General features: G+C 40.1%; 1 protein-coding gene across 4 annotated transcripts; it reads left to right on the forward strand.

Annotated features, from left to right (window-relative positions):
• Positions 1-3,980: 3,980 nt before the first annotated feature.
• hdr (hematopoietic death receptor) lies at positions 3,981-13,149 on the forward strand. 4 transcript variants are annotated; one of them, XM_056285945.1, is made up of 10 exons: positions 3,981-4,089; positions 5,732-5,903; positions 6,156-6,284; positions 6,416-6,527; positions 6,683-6,783; positions 7,541-7,624; positions 8,708-8,742; positions 9,034-9,303; positions 10,705-10,741; positions 11,116-13,149. In XM_056285945.1, exons 1-10 carry the CDS (start codon positions 4,066-4,068, stop codon positions 11,406-11,408), a joined length of 1,257 nt encoding a protein of 418 aa, XP_056141920.1. In that variant the 5' UTR covers positions 3,981-4,065; the 3' UTR covers positions 11,409-13,149. The 4 variants fall into 4 exon arrangements, with proteins under 4 accessions (XP_056141920.1, XP_056141939.1, XP_056141946.1 ...); XM_056285964.1 differs by having other exon boundaries at positions 9,034-9,129; XM_056285971.1 differs by lacking the exon at positions 9,034-9,303.
• Positions 13,150-15,372: the final 2,223 nt, after the last annotated feature.

The raw sequence follows: 15,372 nt of genomic DNA on the forward strand, positions 1-15,372 counted from the left end.
AGAGCAGGATAAGCAGTTAAGATAACGGATGGATGATGAGGAGGTAAGTAAAACCATGGGAGGGGGCAGGGGGCCCACTAGGTCCATGTTTACACCAATGTGGAAATTGCAGGGAAGTAGAGACGTACAATTTCTCTCATTGACGACACGAACATGTGTGTCATTTATTCTTCCGTACAAAATCACCATCTCAGCAACATCACGCTGCTCCAACCAACCTAGTCCTCGCTCCGCCCTCTTGACACCCTTTTTTAAAGGGCCCGTGTCTACCAATTATGGTGAATTGTGCCCTTAAAGTCCGCTAGACTGGCTCTTTAATTGTACTCAGCCACATCATATAACCAGGACACAGGTGGCCACAATCCTGTAAACAGCGGGATTTTCTGAGGGAAACAATCAGCACAGTGTTTTGTTTGAGGTTGTGGATAGATGACCAGGAGCCTCATTTATCAATCTTTACTATGGGCAAATTTGTGCGTACACACCCATGGAATTTTTTTAGCCCTCAAGATTGTCTGACAAACAGCAGCAAAGCATGATGGTTATTGTAATTCCTTCGTCCTAACATCTATGGTCTACCTCTTGCAATGAGCAATCACCCAGGCCTGCAAAGACATCAGTGTTGTCTAAATTCAGGGGTTACCCAGGTTCTACGCTGGTCTCTGAGAGAAACTTCCGGGCTAAAAAATTCTGTGGGTGTGTCCGCACAAATTTGTCCGTAGTAACGATTGATACATGAAGCCCCAGGTGAGGACAGCAGCAAGCAGGCAAAGAGGGGCACCTCATCCCAACACGATGACCCCACAAGGACAAAAATATCAGAGTTGAGAGGCACCGGTGACCTTATGGTAGGACACGTTGTGGGTTGTAATGATTGGGCCAAGATATCCAGGAAAGAACATCGGATCTGATACTGAGCACTGGGGGACCTAGTGGGTAATATGCACAGATAGCAGGTGTGCTAACACTCCAAGATACTTTATAGGTGGATTCACCAAGCACTGTTCTGCCGGACGAGATTATAGAGTATGGATTATTGACTAATGCAAACTGTTCTCTTCTCTGACATTTCTTTTCTCCCTCTCTGAATGATGTCTTTTCCTTTCTCTTCTTCCATGTATGTGAATGGTGTGATGTGAGTCTCCCCTGCATGTGTGGTCTGTCCTCCTGCCAGGTCTCCATGGTGATGGTGGTCGCATGGCTCAGGTCCTGGGCATCCTCCTCATCATATTCTTCATGATATTTTGTAATTCCATTATAATTCTGTTATCCTGTTTCAATGTTGTATTCTGTAAATTGTGTAAACACAACATCCATTGCACGTTGTTCATCTTGGGAGAGAGATCCCTCCTCTATTGCTCTCCCTGGGGTTTCTTCCTATTTTTTCTCCCTGTTAAAAGTCTTTTTTTTTCTTTTTTTAGGGAGTTGTTCCTTATCCGATGCAAGGGTCTAAGGACAGGATGTTGTATTGCTGTAAAGCCCCCTGAGGCACATTTGTAATTTGTGATAATGGGCTGTACAAATAAAATTGACTTGACTTCAAATCATGAGATAGTCCACCAAGACATGCCCTCGGGGTTGTGAGCAGTTGATATTGTTTGACAGTGTCAAAAGCAGCAGACAGGTCTCTGAGGATTAGGTCTGAGGAGAGCTGTGGTAGAAAGGAGTATTCAGCAAATTTTAGGATTTAATTTGAGGAGAGAGAAAAAGAGAGACGTTAGGGCTAGTTGCACACACACTAGCGGGGGATTTTCAGGCAGATTTACACAATATTTGCCCATCTGGACTATCAGAGGGGAAATCCTGATTGAAGACTTTGTTGGAATGGATAGTCCACAAAGATGATCTGATGGTGTGAAGAGGGTAGAGGAGAGTTGAGTGTAGAGCAAATGGCAGAGAGAAAGAGAGAAGAAGACACAGTTTCTAGGGGGAAGAGGCAGAGGATTTGATTTTAAAGTGCTAAAAGATCAATTCAGTGGCAGAGGACTGAAGAGACTTGAAGACCAGACTTCTGCTTCTTCATGTTGTTGCTTGAAAGATTGCATTATCCATTCCCAAGGCCTTCTCTGCAAAAATGCTATATCAAAATCAACAAAATTCAACATATTCAAGTAAGTCAATCCTTAAAACAAGCAAAATAATCTGCCAGTGCAATAAGATATTTCAATAAAACAAGCTAACATCACTTGTTTATCTGAAAGACCGCAGATCTTAAAACAAGTTAAATTGCATTGAATTTAAGATGTTCTATCAAGTCATGCATAACTTGAGTTCAATCATACATTCATTTGACAAAACATTCTTGAAACGAGATGTCATATTTTGTGATTGTACGGCTGTCGGACTTGCTCAGATGTACCTTTTTTTTACAGTGTTGTCAGAGTGCCAGTGGAAACATGGAGGAAGTGTATTGACAAAAATGGGCAGAGGGTCAAAAGAGGAAGTGATGGCAGAAAGGACGATCGAAAAGTGAAGGCAGCAAAAGTCTGCTTCCGCTAGAGAAAGAACACAGGCCTATAATATAAGTGGAAGGAAGAAGAGAGAAAGGACAGGAAAAACAGACCGTAACAGCGAGGTTGGTGCAGGGAACAACCAGTTTAAAATGCTTGACGGAGAGAGGAATAGTTAAGCAGTCTGCCGTCAGCTCTGAGAGTGGTTTGAGAAGCTCCTAGAGAATGAGATCAAAACAGGAAAGAATAAATAGCATTGAACATACTGAGTAGCAGCTCCCTTTCCATAGACACCTACCATCAGTAAGGCCAAAATCTACTCCCTCCAAGCTGCTCAGTGGCCAGTAGTAGCTGCAAAACACTGACGAGTAAAGACTGAAAATTAAATTAAATTGATTATTTGTCAGCTGGGGTAACATTTCTCAAATGCACTTTTAACTTGCACACTCACTAAGCCTTATTTGATGATGAGGTAGAGAAATGCCTCTCTCATCCCTTCTCACAGGAAAGAGCCTTACATCGGTGCACTTTTAGTGTACCTCATTCAAAGTAGAAACAAGCAAATCACACTTTTGTTGTACATGCAAGATGTAAACGAGAATAGCATGAGGCTGGGCAATATTGACAAAGTCAAATATTACAATAATTTTGACTAAATACGTCGATATTGATGATGTCATGATAGTTTTGGGAAGACTGATGATTCTTTCATGACTTATTTACACATGATAGAAATGTTGAGAAATGAACATTATGATGACCAAGCAGGTGAGACATTAATTTTTTAAAGAAAGTTGAATCAGTTCATCCAGATACGTGTATTGACACATCATTGAATATACCCAGATGAACTGATTCAACCTTCTTTGATTTTCTTACCTGGATTATTGCGCATGCATCAGTACATTCATTGTTCATTTCACTTAGCAAAAACAGACAAATTAGAAAATTCTCTCACTTTAAGACCAGAGGATGACAACATTTAAGTTATGTCACCATATTAGCATAACCAAAATCCCAGACAATATCTCGTCTCATATCATAATATCAATGCTATTTTGATACATACCCCAGTTCTAGAACAATATATTTACATTTCACTTTGACTTTTAGGCTTGTTGAATCTTTTTTTGGAGGGGGGGTAGATGTTTTGCATTTGTGTAAGTCAACTTCAAGTATATATTTCATTCCCTACAGCATCAGGCGTTCTTTTAGTTATTTTTAAATACTCGTACTAGGTATCTTCTACAGATGTACTGATTAAACTTTCTGGGATTTCCTTACCTGGATTATTGAACATGGAGTAAAACAGCTAGCATACTCCCCCTCCCCCCAAATTATACTTTAAAACATGTATGCTGTTGCTGTGGACTGCAATGAATCGGAGTAAATAAGCCCTTGTCCCTGAGATTTAACAGCAGTAGCGATGAAACCTGGCCAGTCATCCGGACAGGCTCAACGGGGTAAGGGCGGGGCAACGGTGAAGTGGGCGGGGCTTTGGCTATCTCCAGGTCCCGATTATTAACCTGCCGCAAATGGGCATTATATTCACCGCTAACGCCGACCTGTAAAAGCCGTCGCACAAGTCTTGACTATTAACATATATCACAAAAGCATGATCATCAAAACGTTTATCTCGGTAAGTTGCTTTTTCCCCCTTGTTAACGCGTAGCCGGAGCGGGCCGAAGGGTTTGGCTCTGAAAGTTGGAAAGATTGTTGACCGGTTCTGTAAAGTTTTCTTAGGCCCACGGAAGGCTCACCCAATCAACACGTTTCTTTATCGCGCCTTTGCTTTGGAGGAAAAAACAAAACAAAACACACAGTTGTTTTTATTGACTGTATCTGGAACGTGTGAGGGGAGAACTTCAGATTTAGCCCAAGGAACAGCTACACGACATAGCTGTTCGGACCAAAGTGCGAAATTCCCCAAGTGTCTTCCTCGCGCTGAATAAAGTCACTGAAACGCGTTGTCGAAGTGTGGATATCAATACGGTTTATTGACCCAGACAAATGCGGAAGTGTCAGAAAGGAAAACCACATTCGCTTATGGTTAAAAACTAGGGTAGGCTAATTAAATCTCAAATATGTATTCCGTCTGCTCAGTGTAATTATTTATTTAATTCTGCTAAAGCGCGAGACGGAATCGGACATTCCGACAATTGTAACTTGACACGCCATAGAAATAAAGGGTCAAGTGTAGAGAAAGGTGCGGAGTTGGTGGCGTGGTTCCTTGATATATCGATTGACGAAATATTGGGCGTGAGCCACGTGACTCACTGATGCCTACTTTTTTCTTCATGATTGTTCAACCTGTACCGGCCAGCTTTGACAGGATTTGGGATAGGCCTATGAATTGAGCCTGGCCAGTTTGGTGCACTTGTACAAATGCCTGCACGGCTGATTATTCGTTCTTTCTTGTACGGTATCTATTTCTATACCCACAGCCGCGATGTGCTGCAATATTTAACTTTCAGTCCAATACTCTGGAACCTGTACAAAATACTGCTTGTTTACCGTAGGCTACTCCCTACCAACCTTTATGATTATTGTTTAACCTCCCTCACCCCCCAAGTAGTCGTTGCTTTTTGTCTTGTATTATGTATCATCTATTATTGAGCCATTTGAGCCAAAATTAGACAAATTCCTTCCCATACTGTGTCAGTAAATCTGATTCTGATTCTAAACCTGTTGATTTTACAACCACATCAGCACGTGGCTGTATTTGACGCGCACTGCCATTTGTGACATACACAGGCGCTGCTCTGCGGAGTGAGTTTAAGCTCATGTCTTTAGGAAATCCCCCATTCTGTTTATTAACCATTGGCTGAACGTTTCTGATAGAATGTGGCCTGATCAGGTACGCGCTCTTCTAGGCCATGGCATTGGCCTGCACAAACTGTATTGCGTCATCTTGGCGGGGGATTAAAAAAAAAGTTGTTCGACTGATGCCATACACATTAGTCATCTAACAACCTTCCATACTCGCTCACTTGCACACTGACAGCGCACATCACCGACTGTACTCCAAACCAGTTATTTAATTGAGAATCCCCAGAGATGTCTGTCATGTTTCAAGTTTGTTTTTGATATTGTAAAGTAGAGAAAATTAAGAAATCCAAATTGGGGGAAGGGAAATTTTAAAAGACCTGAAGAGTGTGTTCAAAAGCAGTTGTGAAATAGAATAAAGAAACAAACAAGGGAGGGGAAAAAGATTGCAGCAAAGTTTTTCTTGGTTTTCTTTTTTTTGGACGTTTTCACTTGAAAGTTATCTTTATTCAAAGGTCGTCTTCACATTGATCTGGGTCTTCAAACCCACGGTGCTGCTACCACAGCCGGGCCTCGAGAGGAGCCAGGCGGGAGGCAGGACCCGAATCAGGGCCCAGCGGGACGTCGCCTGCAGACATGACGAGGAATACCCCTATGGCAACATCTGCTGTCTAAACTGCCCGGCAGGTGAGCCCCACGAGGCTTAAATAGAAACATCCTATTGAGAGCAAAATTCGCCCCCCCCCCCCTGTCTTTATAAGCTCAAATCTATCATGAGAGCTATGTGACAAGCTGATGACAGGCTATTATTTAGCTAAACCCATTTGCTCAGTTGAATGTCAAGTGCGTGCTTCTGATAAGGGGGACATGGCATCTTTAGGTTTTTGTTTTTTCTTTTTGTTTTTTTCTTTTATGTGTTGACGCAACCATTTCTAACAGGGACACACGTGATATCATCCTGCACGACGGCAGGAGAAAAAGGGGGATGCGAGAGCTGTGACTCGGGCACGTACACGGAACACAGCAACGGACTGAAACAGTGTTTGAAGTGCACTAAGTGTCGCTCAGGTAAAGCTGCTTGACAGATTTACATTATCGATTGTGAGCGAGAGGCGGACAGAAATCAATGTTTCACCTTTTGAAGCGCTCCGAGCATAAACACAAAGTTAACAAGGTCCTCTTGGTGTTGCTCTTTTCAGATCAGGAAACTGTAGTGGAATGTACCAGCACTCAGGACACTAAATGCCAGTGCAAATTGGGGTCGTTTTGTCATCCTGAGCAAGCATGCGAGGTGTGCAAGAAGTGTTCAAGGTGAGCCGATGGAAACAGGATGTGGAAAACTGCTTGATGCATGGTTCACTGAAAATTAATCAGTTAATGAAAATCATTCCCTAATTTGAAACTTGTTCCCAAGATCACCTTTCTGCTTATGATTATTGGTTTTCCCCTCTATTTAAAAAAAATAGATGCAAAGAGGGTGAAGTGGAGGAAGAGAAGTGCACCCCAACAAACAACACAGTGTGCAAGAAAGACTCAAGAGACTTTAGCGACTCTAGCACTCTCAAAGGTAAATATATGACCTGCATACTGTATTTCCAAAGCACCACTTGTGATTTTTTTTCTAAGATGAAATACATTGCCAATACAAAGCTTTTTATTTTGATGACAACAAAAGTGCACATACTATATTTTCTTTGTTTAGGAAAGGGACCTGATGAAACATATGAAATATTTAGCTCTATATTGTAAGTGCTGTAAACATCACAATTCCTGTGTAGATCTGTACGGATTGACAGAAATTGTGGTTTAATTATAAACACATGTAATTACTTATACTCTTGTAGAATCCCTCTTATATTGCATATTGTAATGGTTAATGTTAATGATAATCATCGGTTATAGTGATTATAGCCTTGTGGAGTCCTGTTGCCAAGCTTTGCTGAAAACTGGATAAATTGGTCAAATCCAATCAAGAACTTGCGGTTTTAAAATGGTATCTAATTTTAAAAGCAAATATCAATCAATCAGTCAAGTTGCATTTTATGTAGCGCTTTTATAGCTGCAGCAGCCACTCGAAGCGCTTTACAGTTAATTGATTCACACACACACACACACACACACACACACACACACACACACACACACACACTCACACACATCATATATCGATGGCATGTCAACTATGCAAGGTAACAACTGCTCAATATGTCAGAGTCATGCAGCATTTGGTGACTCTCCAGGGTATATATTAGAAATAATGTAGCTGTAAAACCTCAATCATCCTTTGATGCTAATGGTTGTTGGTTATCCTTGGTGGCAATCAGCTGTTTCAGTTTCAGTGGTAGCACTTCTGCTATTGGTTGTCGTGGGAGTCGTACTGTGGAAGCTAGGACTCTTCAGAGCAACAGGTAAGGGTTATCTATCGGAAAGGTCAAACCAATTAATAGTGCTGATGTGCATGTTTCAAACATTTATCAACAAATCTGTGATACTGACTCTAACATAGTTGATCAGTTGTATTTCAATTAAGCACTGGGGTGGGACAGTGTGGATATGTGTGTTTGTGTGCGGGTAGAGGTAACAGTAATCACACTATCATGACCATCTAGCAAATATAGGAAAACATCACAATGAACACAGAATATTGAAAGCTAAATTACATTTTTTTTTTCAATTCAGCCAAGAAACAGGTCTGGAAAGAAAATATGGACTTTTGACTTTTGAAATGGAAAACAACATAGGACACAGAGAGTGAAGCTATTTCCTCCCAGGGAATAGAAAAATCTGAGGTAGACATGAGTTGCATCTCTTGCTGAAGAATACATTAACTCTGACAGCTTAAAAGTCTTCATCTTAATGTGGGTTTCATTCTTGGACCTGGCTTTAATTATCAAAGAAATGGTTATTATCTACCAACCTTTTTTGTCATTTGATTTACTGTATATACTATACGTATATACTGAACCCTTAACTGATGCTGATGAGCAGGTTGGTGCCTTGCATGGCAGCCTCCAACATCAGTGTATGAATGTGTGTGCGAATGGGTGAATGTGAGGTATACACTGTAAAGTGCTTTGAGTGGTCAGTAGACCAGAAAAGTGCTATATAAATGCAATCCATTTACCATTTTATTAACCATTGTAATCCTTCAGGCCAAAAAAAAAAAAAATCAGGTGAGGAAGGCACTGACACCACAGCATCACAGACTTTGTTTCACATCTCTGGGATTTGGTCAAACACCAAAACAAACGCTAGTATCAAAATAAAACCAAATATCTTCAGGATTGTACCTTTTGAAGAGAGTGTGTGTGTGTGTGTGTGTGTGTGTGTGTGTGTGTGTGTGTGTGTGTGTGTGTGTGTGTGTACAGATTAGAAGTTTTTAGCTTGGCTATGCCTGCCAAAAGTCAAACTTTTACACAGAAAAACAAGTAATGGCTTGTTTTGGCTCTTTGAATAATTCCTTAATATGCCTGCACATCATCTCTTAACAGGCTGCCAGAGAAATCCATGTGACATGACGAAGGTGGTGAGTCCCCCATTCTGTCATTTCCTTTTCTTTCTTTCTTTTTTACATTTCAAGCATTTTGTTGGCACTCTTATAAAGAGCGACTTAAAAAGGGTGCAATTGTAGAATTAAGCCCCAGCTCCCAGACTGCAGAGATTACATTTTTCTTATGGATTCTATTAAGCAAGTTGACAAACATGCCAAGCACTGCTGAATATAGAAATAAATCTCCTCTTAAGATTATTCCCATTGGGTGGGCAGGGGCATGAGCGACTGCTGTGTCATGAGGCCAAATGTTCTCATCCTCTCTAGGATGATAACCAGTCTCTTGAGGAGACGCAGAACAGAGAAAACCAGAGGATGGACCTCTCGCAGCTTCCTTTGCTCTTGCAGCCCAGCCAGCAAGTGGTGAGCGCGAAATCCTCATTACCCCATGAGGAAGATGAGGACAAGGGGCTCGGGGACAGCCTTGCAAACACCGCCAGTAACTCCCAGAGCAGTCTCTCTGTTCAGCCCCCCACCCTCTTCCACACCTCCTCCCCCAAACACAGCCCTACCATCCCCAGGCAGTCCAACACTAGGGTGAGAGCAACCGATCATGCTTATCTCATCCGTTTATACTTACCTGCCTAACTCCTACCTACCTACTTAAAGGAGTACTTCCAAATTTTTCAAGTCTATCCCTATTTTATTGCTCACCACTCATGTACCGCATACGTAGACTTAACTTTAACATCCATCCCTCTTTGTTCTTCATACTGGACATAGAGCTCCAGCTTGCCATCTACAGCTCAATGCAATCAATGGGGACAAAGCTGCAATCCCAGTTTGGTGCAAAAAAACCCAAAAACAAACAAAAAACACTCTGTGGTTCAGCCAAAGCTGATGTGATGCTAAAGTGGTCTATAATAGCGAATTGGAGGGTTCACAGTTTGCTGTCGTTTTTTTCCTTGCTGAATTCTCTCTTAGTGTTTGCTTTGCTGCGCTGTGGCAGAGTGACTCCTGCTGGTAACGGTTTGTAGGCTGTGTTGTAGGAAGTGACGTGGTAGGAACAACCATTTGTTTGTGTTGCAGTTTGTGTAAAGGTAAAAGCAGCATGGTTAATGGTCAAGCATTAGAAAAATTCACTAAAGAGATATAAATGTTGGGACTATGAACTTGGAAGAATGCTCATCGTCTTGCAAACTATATGTGTATGACCCAGAATATGTCAATCAGGAGTTGCTTTGCTGTAGCAAAGCACAAGCTGAGAAGGAATTTTGCAATAAAGACTAAATTTTTAAAATGACCACTCCAGTTCACTATGATAGCAAGGCTCAACCAAACTATGGCGTGCTTTTTTTGCATTGATCTAGTAGTGTGGATTTGTCATGAACTATTCCTTTCTATTTCCTTCCAATCAAAACTCAAAACTTCTTGGTTTTCCCAGTGGCAAACATCCTAAGATCTGTCTAGTAACACTGGTCTGGCTGTCCTCTTACTCCCATCTCCTCTCCCTTTTTTTCCCCCCACTTGGTGGATGATTTCTTTTTAAGACCATCTTCACTTCAATTCATGCACAGCATGTCCTAGATCTATTCATCACAGTGTGTGTGGCAAAAACAAATCACCATCCGCCATAATTACTTCTAACACATTACACATGACACACAGCGTTGTGATCATTATTTTGACTGCAGCAGCCTCCTGTCAGTATTTTTGGGACGCTCACTTAGTCAAGCTTTGAATGCAGTTAACATCCTGACGTTTTCTGTATACTGCCCAGTGAACCATTTTAAATCCACTATATTGGAAAAGCCTGCCAATCAGCAGGTGCTGCATGGTTTTCAGGCATGACAAGTATTTCAATTGAAGGTATGAAGTACACTCTGTAGATGTTGGAATTCAGGACTGGAGCGACAATACCAGCAGACTGTATTATCCATGATATGAAACCCCAAAGATGTTTTATTGAGGTGGCATTTTTTTTCTTGTCTTATTTAGGAGGATGAACCATTTCCAGAGCTGGTTGCCGTAAATGGTATGATCCTCTCCTTTGTTTTGTTCTTAACCCTTTTACTTTTCTGTACTCATTAGTCACAGTATATGTTACTCAGTCTTTGGTGAATGACTTGCATAGATACACATGGGCATTCAAGATATTGCTGTCCCTCTTACTATCTGTAGGTGTCAGATAAGTTTCTTGTCTTTTTATAGTGAGGGTGGCCAAATATGCAAAAGCTGGCTTCACTGCTATCAGTATAACTTAACAAAAGTATTATATGAAAAAAAAAATCCTTTTGGGAACCAAAAATCCATTCATGTTGCGCTATATCCATGTCATGATGGCTCCGTCGCACCTAGCCTGAGTGAATACGGGAAGCTTTGTGGCTGACCTGTTGTCTCTCTGCTCAGGTGAACATTCTTTGCGGAGGACTTTTGAATATTTTGAAGAGGTGGATGTTGACTACCACAAGAGGTTCTTCAGACTCCTCGGGATCAGCGACAATGTGATCAAAAGTAAGGACAATCTCCTGCACGAAGATCGAATCCATGAACTACTGAACATTTGGATGGAAAAAGTGGGTAAAGAAGCTAGCATTAATGAATTGTTGAGAGCATTACTGAATTTGAACCAAAGACTGACAGCTGAAAATGTGATGGCCAAAGCCGTTGAGAATGGTTATTATTCATGTAAGAAGGAATGAATGATGAAACCTTGTCAGGTGACAAAAAAACCCATCAAAAAAAACATTGTAGCCTTTTCTGATGGTTTTAATGGTTCTGTTGGGAATTGTAATAGTTTTTGATGGTATGCAAGCTCTGTATTGGTATTTCTAATGGAAACCATCAGAGCATGTTGTGCTCTACAGGAAATCATGAGGATTTTTCTAATGGTTTCTGATGACTTCAGCAGCAGGGAAAGGAGATGTATGAATTATAGTTATGGTCTCAGGTACTAGCTGTAACGTCTGAAATACTGGAGGAAGGAAGACGATGCTGGTAGCCAGCAAGCATACAATTCAACAGGAAGGCAAATACTGGATGAATATTCGGTGCTATGTCACTACTACTGATCAAAAGGCATACAAGGACATAATTGTATTGTACATGAGTTATTCACACTGAAAATACTCTTGCCTTATGTGTGCTGAGCAACAGATGATATAGGCCTGCTGCCTTCATAAATGCAGTAAAGCTGATATGCATGTGTGATTATTTTGTTCTCTGGTAGTTAATATTATAGTTAATATTGTTGCAATAGCCTCAAGTTGAGGTATGAATGTAAAATATTTAATGCTGAATATTTATTTTGTTCACAATCAGCAGTGCCTTCTGTATAAGAAAATAGACAAGCGCTCAAAGAAAGGGACAACGAGGTCCCATTCTCTGCACTGGGGATAATTTTTCACTACACTATGTGCTGACTTTATTCCTCATTGTGTGAAGGATGCATCGCATTTCTATTTATTTTGGAGTGAAATGCTTCTGCCCAATCTTATGTTTTAATATTGATTGATGGTAACACTGACTGAGTAACTGAAAATGTGACAATGCACAGTATAAGTAATGCGACTAATCGTGTAACACCCCTGTCTACTTGTGGCATATTTACCCAAGGACCAAAGGGGGTTACCAAACAAATATACACCGAATGTAATGAGTCCCGATGAAAACCATAATGATCACTGGAGGAAGTGATTTTAGGTACCAATGGCCTTTAAAATTCATTGTGCGACACTTGAGCGCCTACTAGTGGAGAGATATAGCATTATTCCCTTGATTTAAGGTTCGTCCTACTCGTTGGTCACACGACAACCATTTCCCCATGTTTCATTATGTAGTCTACTCGCTACATGCTCAAACTTGCATCCGTTTATCTTCTATTTACCCCCTCTGTGCAATGCTGTTGGTCATTTGTTACGATTCTGTCTAGTCTCCACAGCAGGAAGAGCGGGGTGGAGATTAATGGGAAAATGTTGCACAAGGGACACTGTCTTAAAAAAAGAAAAACCAAAATCAAGGTTAATTCCAGACAGACAGCTTTCTCTTAATGATTGCGTCATTTGACAAATGTGTTTTCAAGTGAATCTATCTCAGTGTTATATTGAGCCTTTCATGTTGTTTACTGTACATTCCTTTTTGTTGTTCAATGTTTTTATGTTGACCCAGTTTCTGCAAAAATTGCATCATTAGTGCACAATATATGTATTTTAATTGCCTTTTCCTTGCAGTTGGGTAAAAAATAAAAATTTGTAATATATTTAAACATTGTGTAATGTTGAGCTTGTGTGCCTGACAAGATCTTCCTTCTTTTTTTCTTACAACTGAAAACCAATGTATTTGTGTTTATGCATATTGTTCATGTTCTGATGAACTGCATTCCCAAAATGTTACCTTTTTTTTTGTTGTTGTTCACTGTCAAAAAAAAGGTGAAATAAAATTCCTACTTGCTTTAATCTTTTGTACGCTATCTCATTTTTTTCACAACTACTATTGCTGCTTCACTCCAGATGTTAAATGTTGAAATTATGATCTGATAGACCGTATTTGCATAGAACTAAATTTCCATTTTGTTTTGAGTAAGTTTAGAAATTTGTGGTACCTTTTTAAGACTTGTCATGACACATTTTGCTCTCTGTCTGAACATATTTTGCAATTTGAGTTAAATACCTCGATATCTTAAAAATTGGTGGGGGTTTGAACATGAAAACTTCAGTGACTTAATATTTTAAATTGTGTGAGACCCATTAATGTGGGGGAAAAGTTACACAGTCAAATAATGAGGTGCCGCCAACGTGTTGTAGCTGTTAGGTGTTGTGGAGGAGAAAAGCCTAGCTTGGTGTTGGACAGAAACAGGTGACGGCAGAAAAGAGTTACAATCATAAGCTGATTCAAAGCAATACAATACGAAGTTCAGGGCTGTCACCTCTGGAGAAGTAATTTTGTAGGCTAACAGACCTATCTGCAGGAAATAAAGTGTGAAAAAAAAATTAATGTTTTATTCAATCTGATGGACACGGCAGCCAATTGTCATTACAACGGGCTGTCACATCAGCTTTACTATGACTACATTTCCCATAAAACCTTCCACCATGAATGAGGAATGAATGCTTGAGTATCTCAACCTGGATTTTGTTACAGGTTGTTCAGAGTTTTAGTCTTTTAAATGAAAAGCTTGTAATAAAAATATCCTTCATTTTCACTTTTCAACACCCGGTGCTCACAATAAATGAAAGCAATGAAGACGTTTAAAAAAAAAAGAGAGAGAGAGAGAAAAGACTTAGATCTGCACACTGTGAAGGGAAAAGTAATCTACAGAAGTTGTGCAAAAGTTTTGAATAAAAATAAGTTGAATGGTAAAATAGATACAGTTTGGAGAGAAAAACGTGGCATCAGCAATGCTGTGAAGCCAGTTTGGAGAGTCCTCTATAAACTGCGTTTAAACAAGCGAGCAGAGCAGGTGACTTACAGTGGAGGATATTACATGGAGCTGTTGCAGTGAATTCTTTTATCTCTGCAATTAATCACACTGGTTCTAATGAATGTCCTTTCTGTGGGTTGGTAGAAACCGTTTTGCATTGTTTTTTAGGTTGCAAAAGACTTGGGGAAGTTTTTGGTGTTTTAGGTAGTTTGTTTACTTCCTTTAAATGGAAGTGTGGTCTAAAACTGCCTTTATTGTCGGAGCAGGATACAAGAAAATTAATGCAACAAAGTGGCAACTTTTAAACTTCCTTGCTGGCGAAGCCAAACTGTCAGAAAAGATAGAAGGGAAACTGTATGAAGAAATAGTCCCTGTGTTCACTTCTCTCGTAAAAGCCAGAGTTTTGATTGATTTTAAATTTCTTAAACTAATGAATAGCATGGTTATGTTTGTACATCAGTGGTGTTATAATGATGTTATTTGATCAGTGATGGAAGGTGAATTAGCGTTTAGTAATGTTTTCAGATAATGTTATTTTCTCTGTTTCTGAGTCTTTGTTTCAAAGTTGCTGTAACTTTGTGGCATTGTATTAAAGTTGTTTTTTTAAGTAAAAAAAGGGGAAATTGTGGGTGAGGGTTATGAATGAGTTGGCTGTACGGAGGATATGGAGGAATCTGAGTGAAATGGAATAGTGTTGAATGTGAGAATTTTGATGTTTTTTTTATTAAGGCACAACAGGGTGTTCAATAATATAATAATTAGTAAGTTTGATGTGAATGTGAAGAAAGAATGTGATGTGTGTGGTGTGGGAGTGGAAACATTTGTGCATGAGTTTGTTGAATGTTGTGAGCTGGAGGGACAAAATGAAGGATTTAATAAGTAGATGTTGGAGAGGTGGGTTTGTTGAGAGAACGGAATGGAGAGAATTGTCATTGTTAGGGGTGACTGGTAAGGTGAACGGATGTAATGTTATTTTATTTAATTGTGTTTTAAGCTATGCAAGGTTTGCTGTCAAGCTAAGGAGGAATAGAGCCCATTATGAAAAGAGGAAAGCTGGGGTGTGGAATATTTTAAAAGTATAACGGAAAGAGATGTTAATTTGTTGTATAGTTATGTTAGAGAAGAAGAGTTTGTTAGTGGATTTGTGGAGGGTAGCACTTCTATTGTGATTGGGTAAAGAGGGAAGGTGATGTTGGATTTCGGTTAAATAGCGTAGTGTGTATGGTAAATGTGTATTTTTTGTTTGA

This window comes from Lampris incognitus, chromosome 1 (genome assembly GCF_029633865.1).
Source record: "Lampris incognitus isolate fLamInc1 chromosome 1, fLamInc1.hap2, whole genome shotgun sequence".
In the NCBI taxonomy this organism is placed as follows: Eukaryota; Metazoa; Chordata; class Actinopteri; order Lampriformes; family Lampridae; genus Lampris; species Lampris incognitus.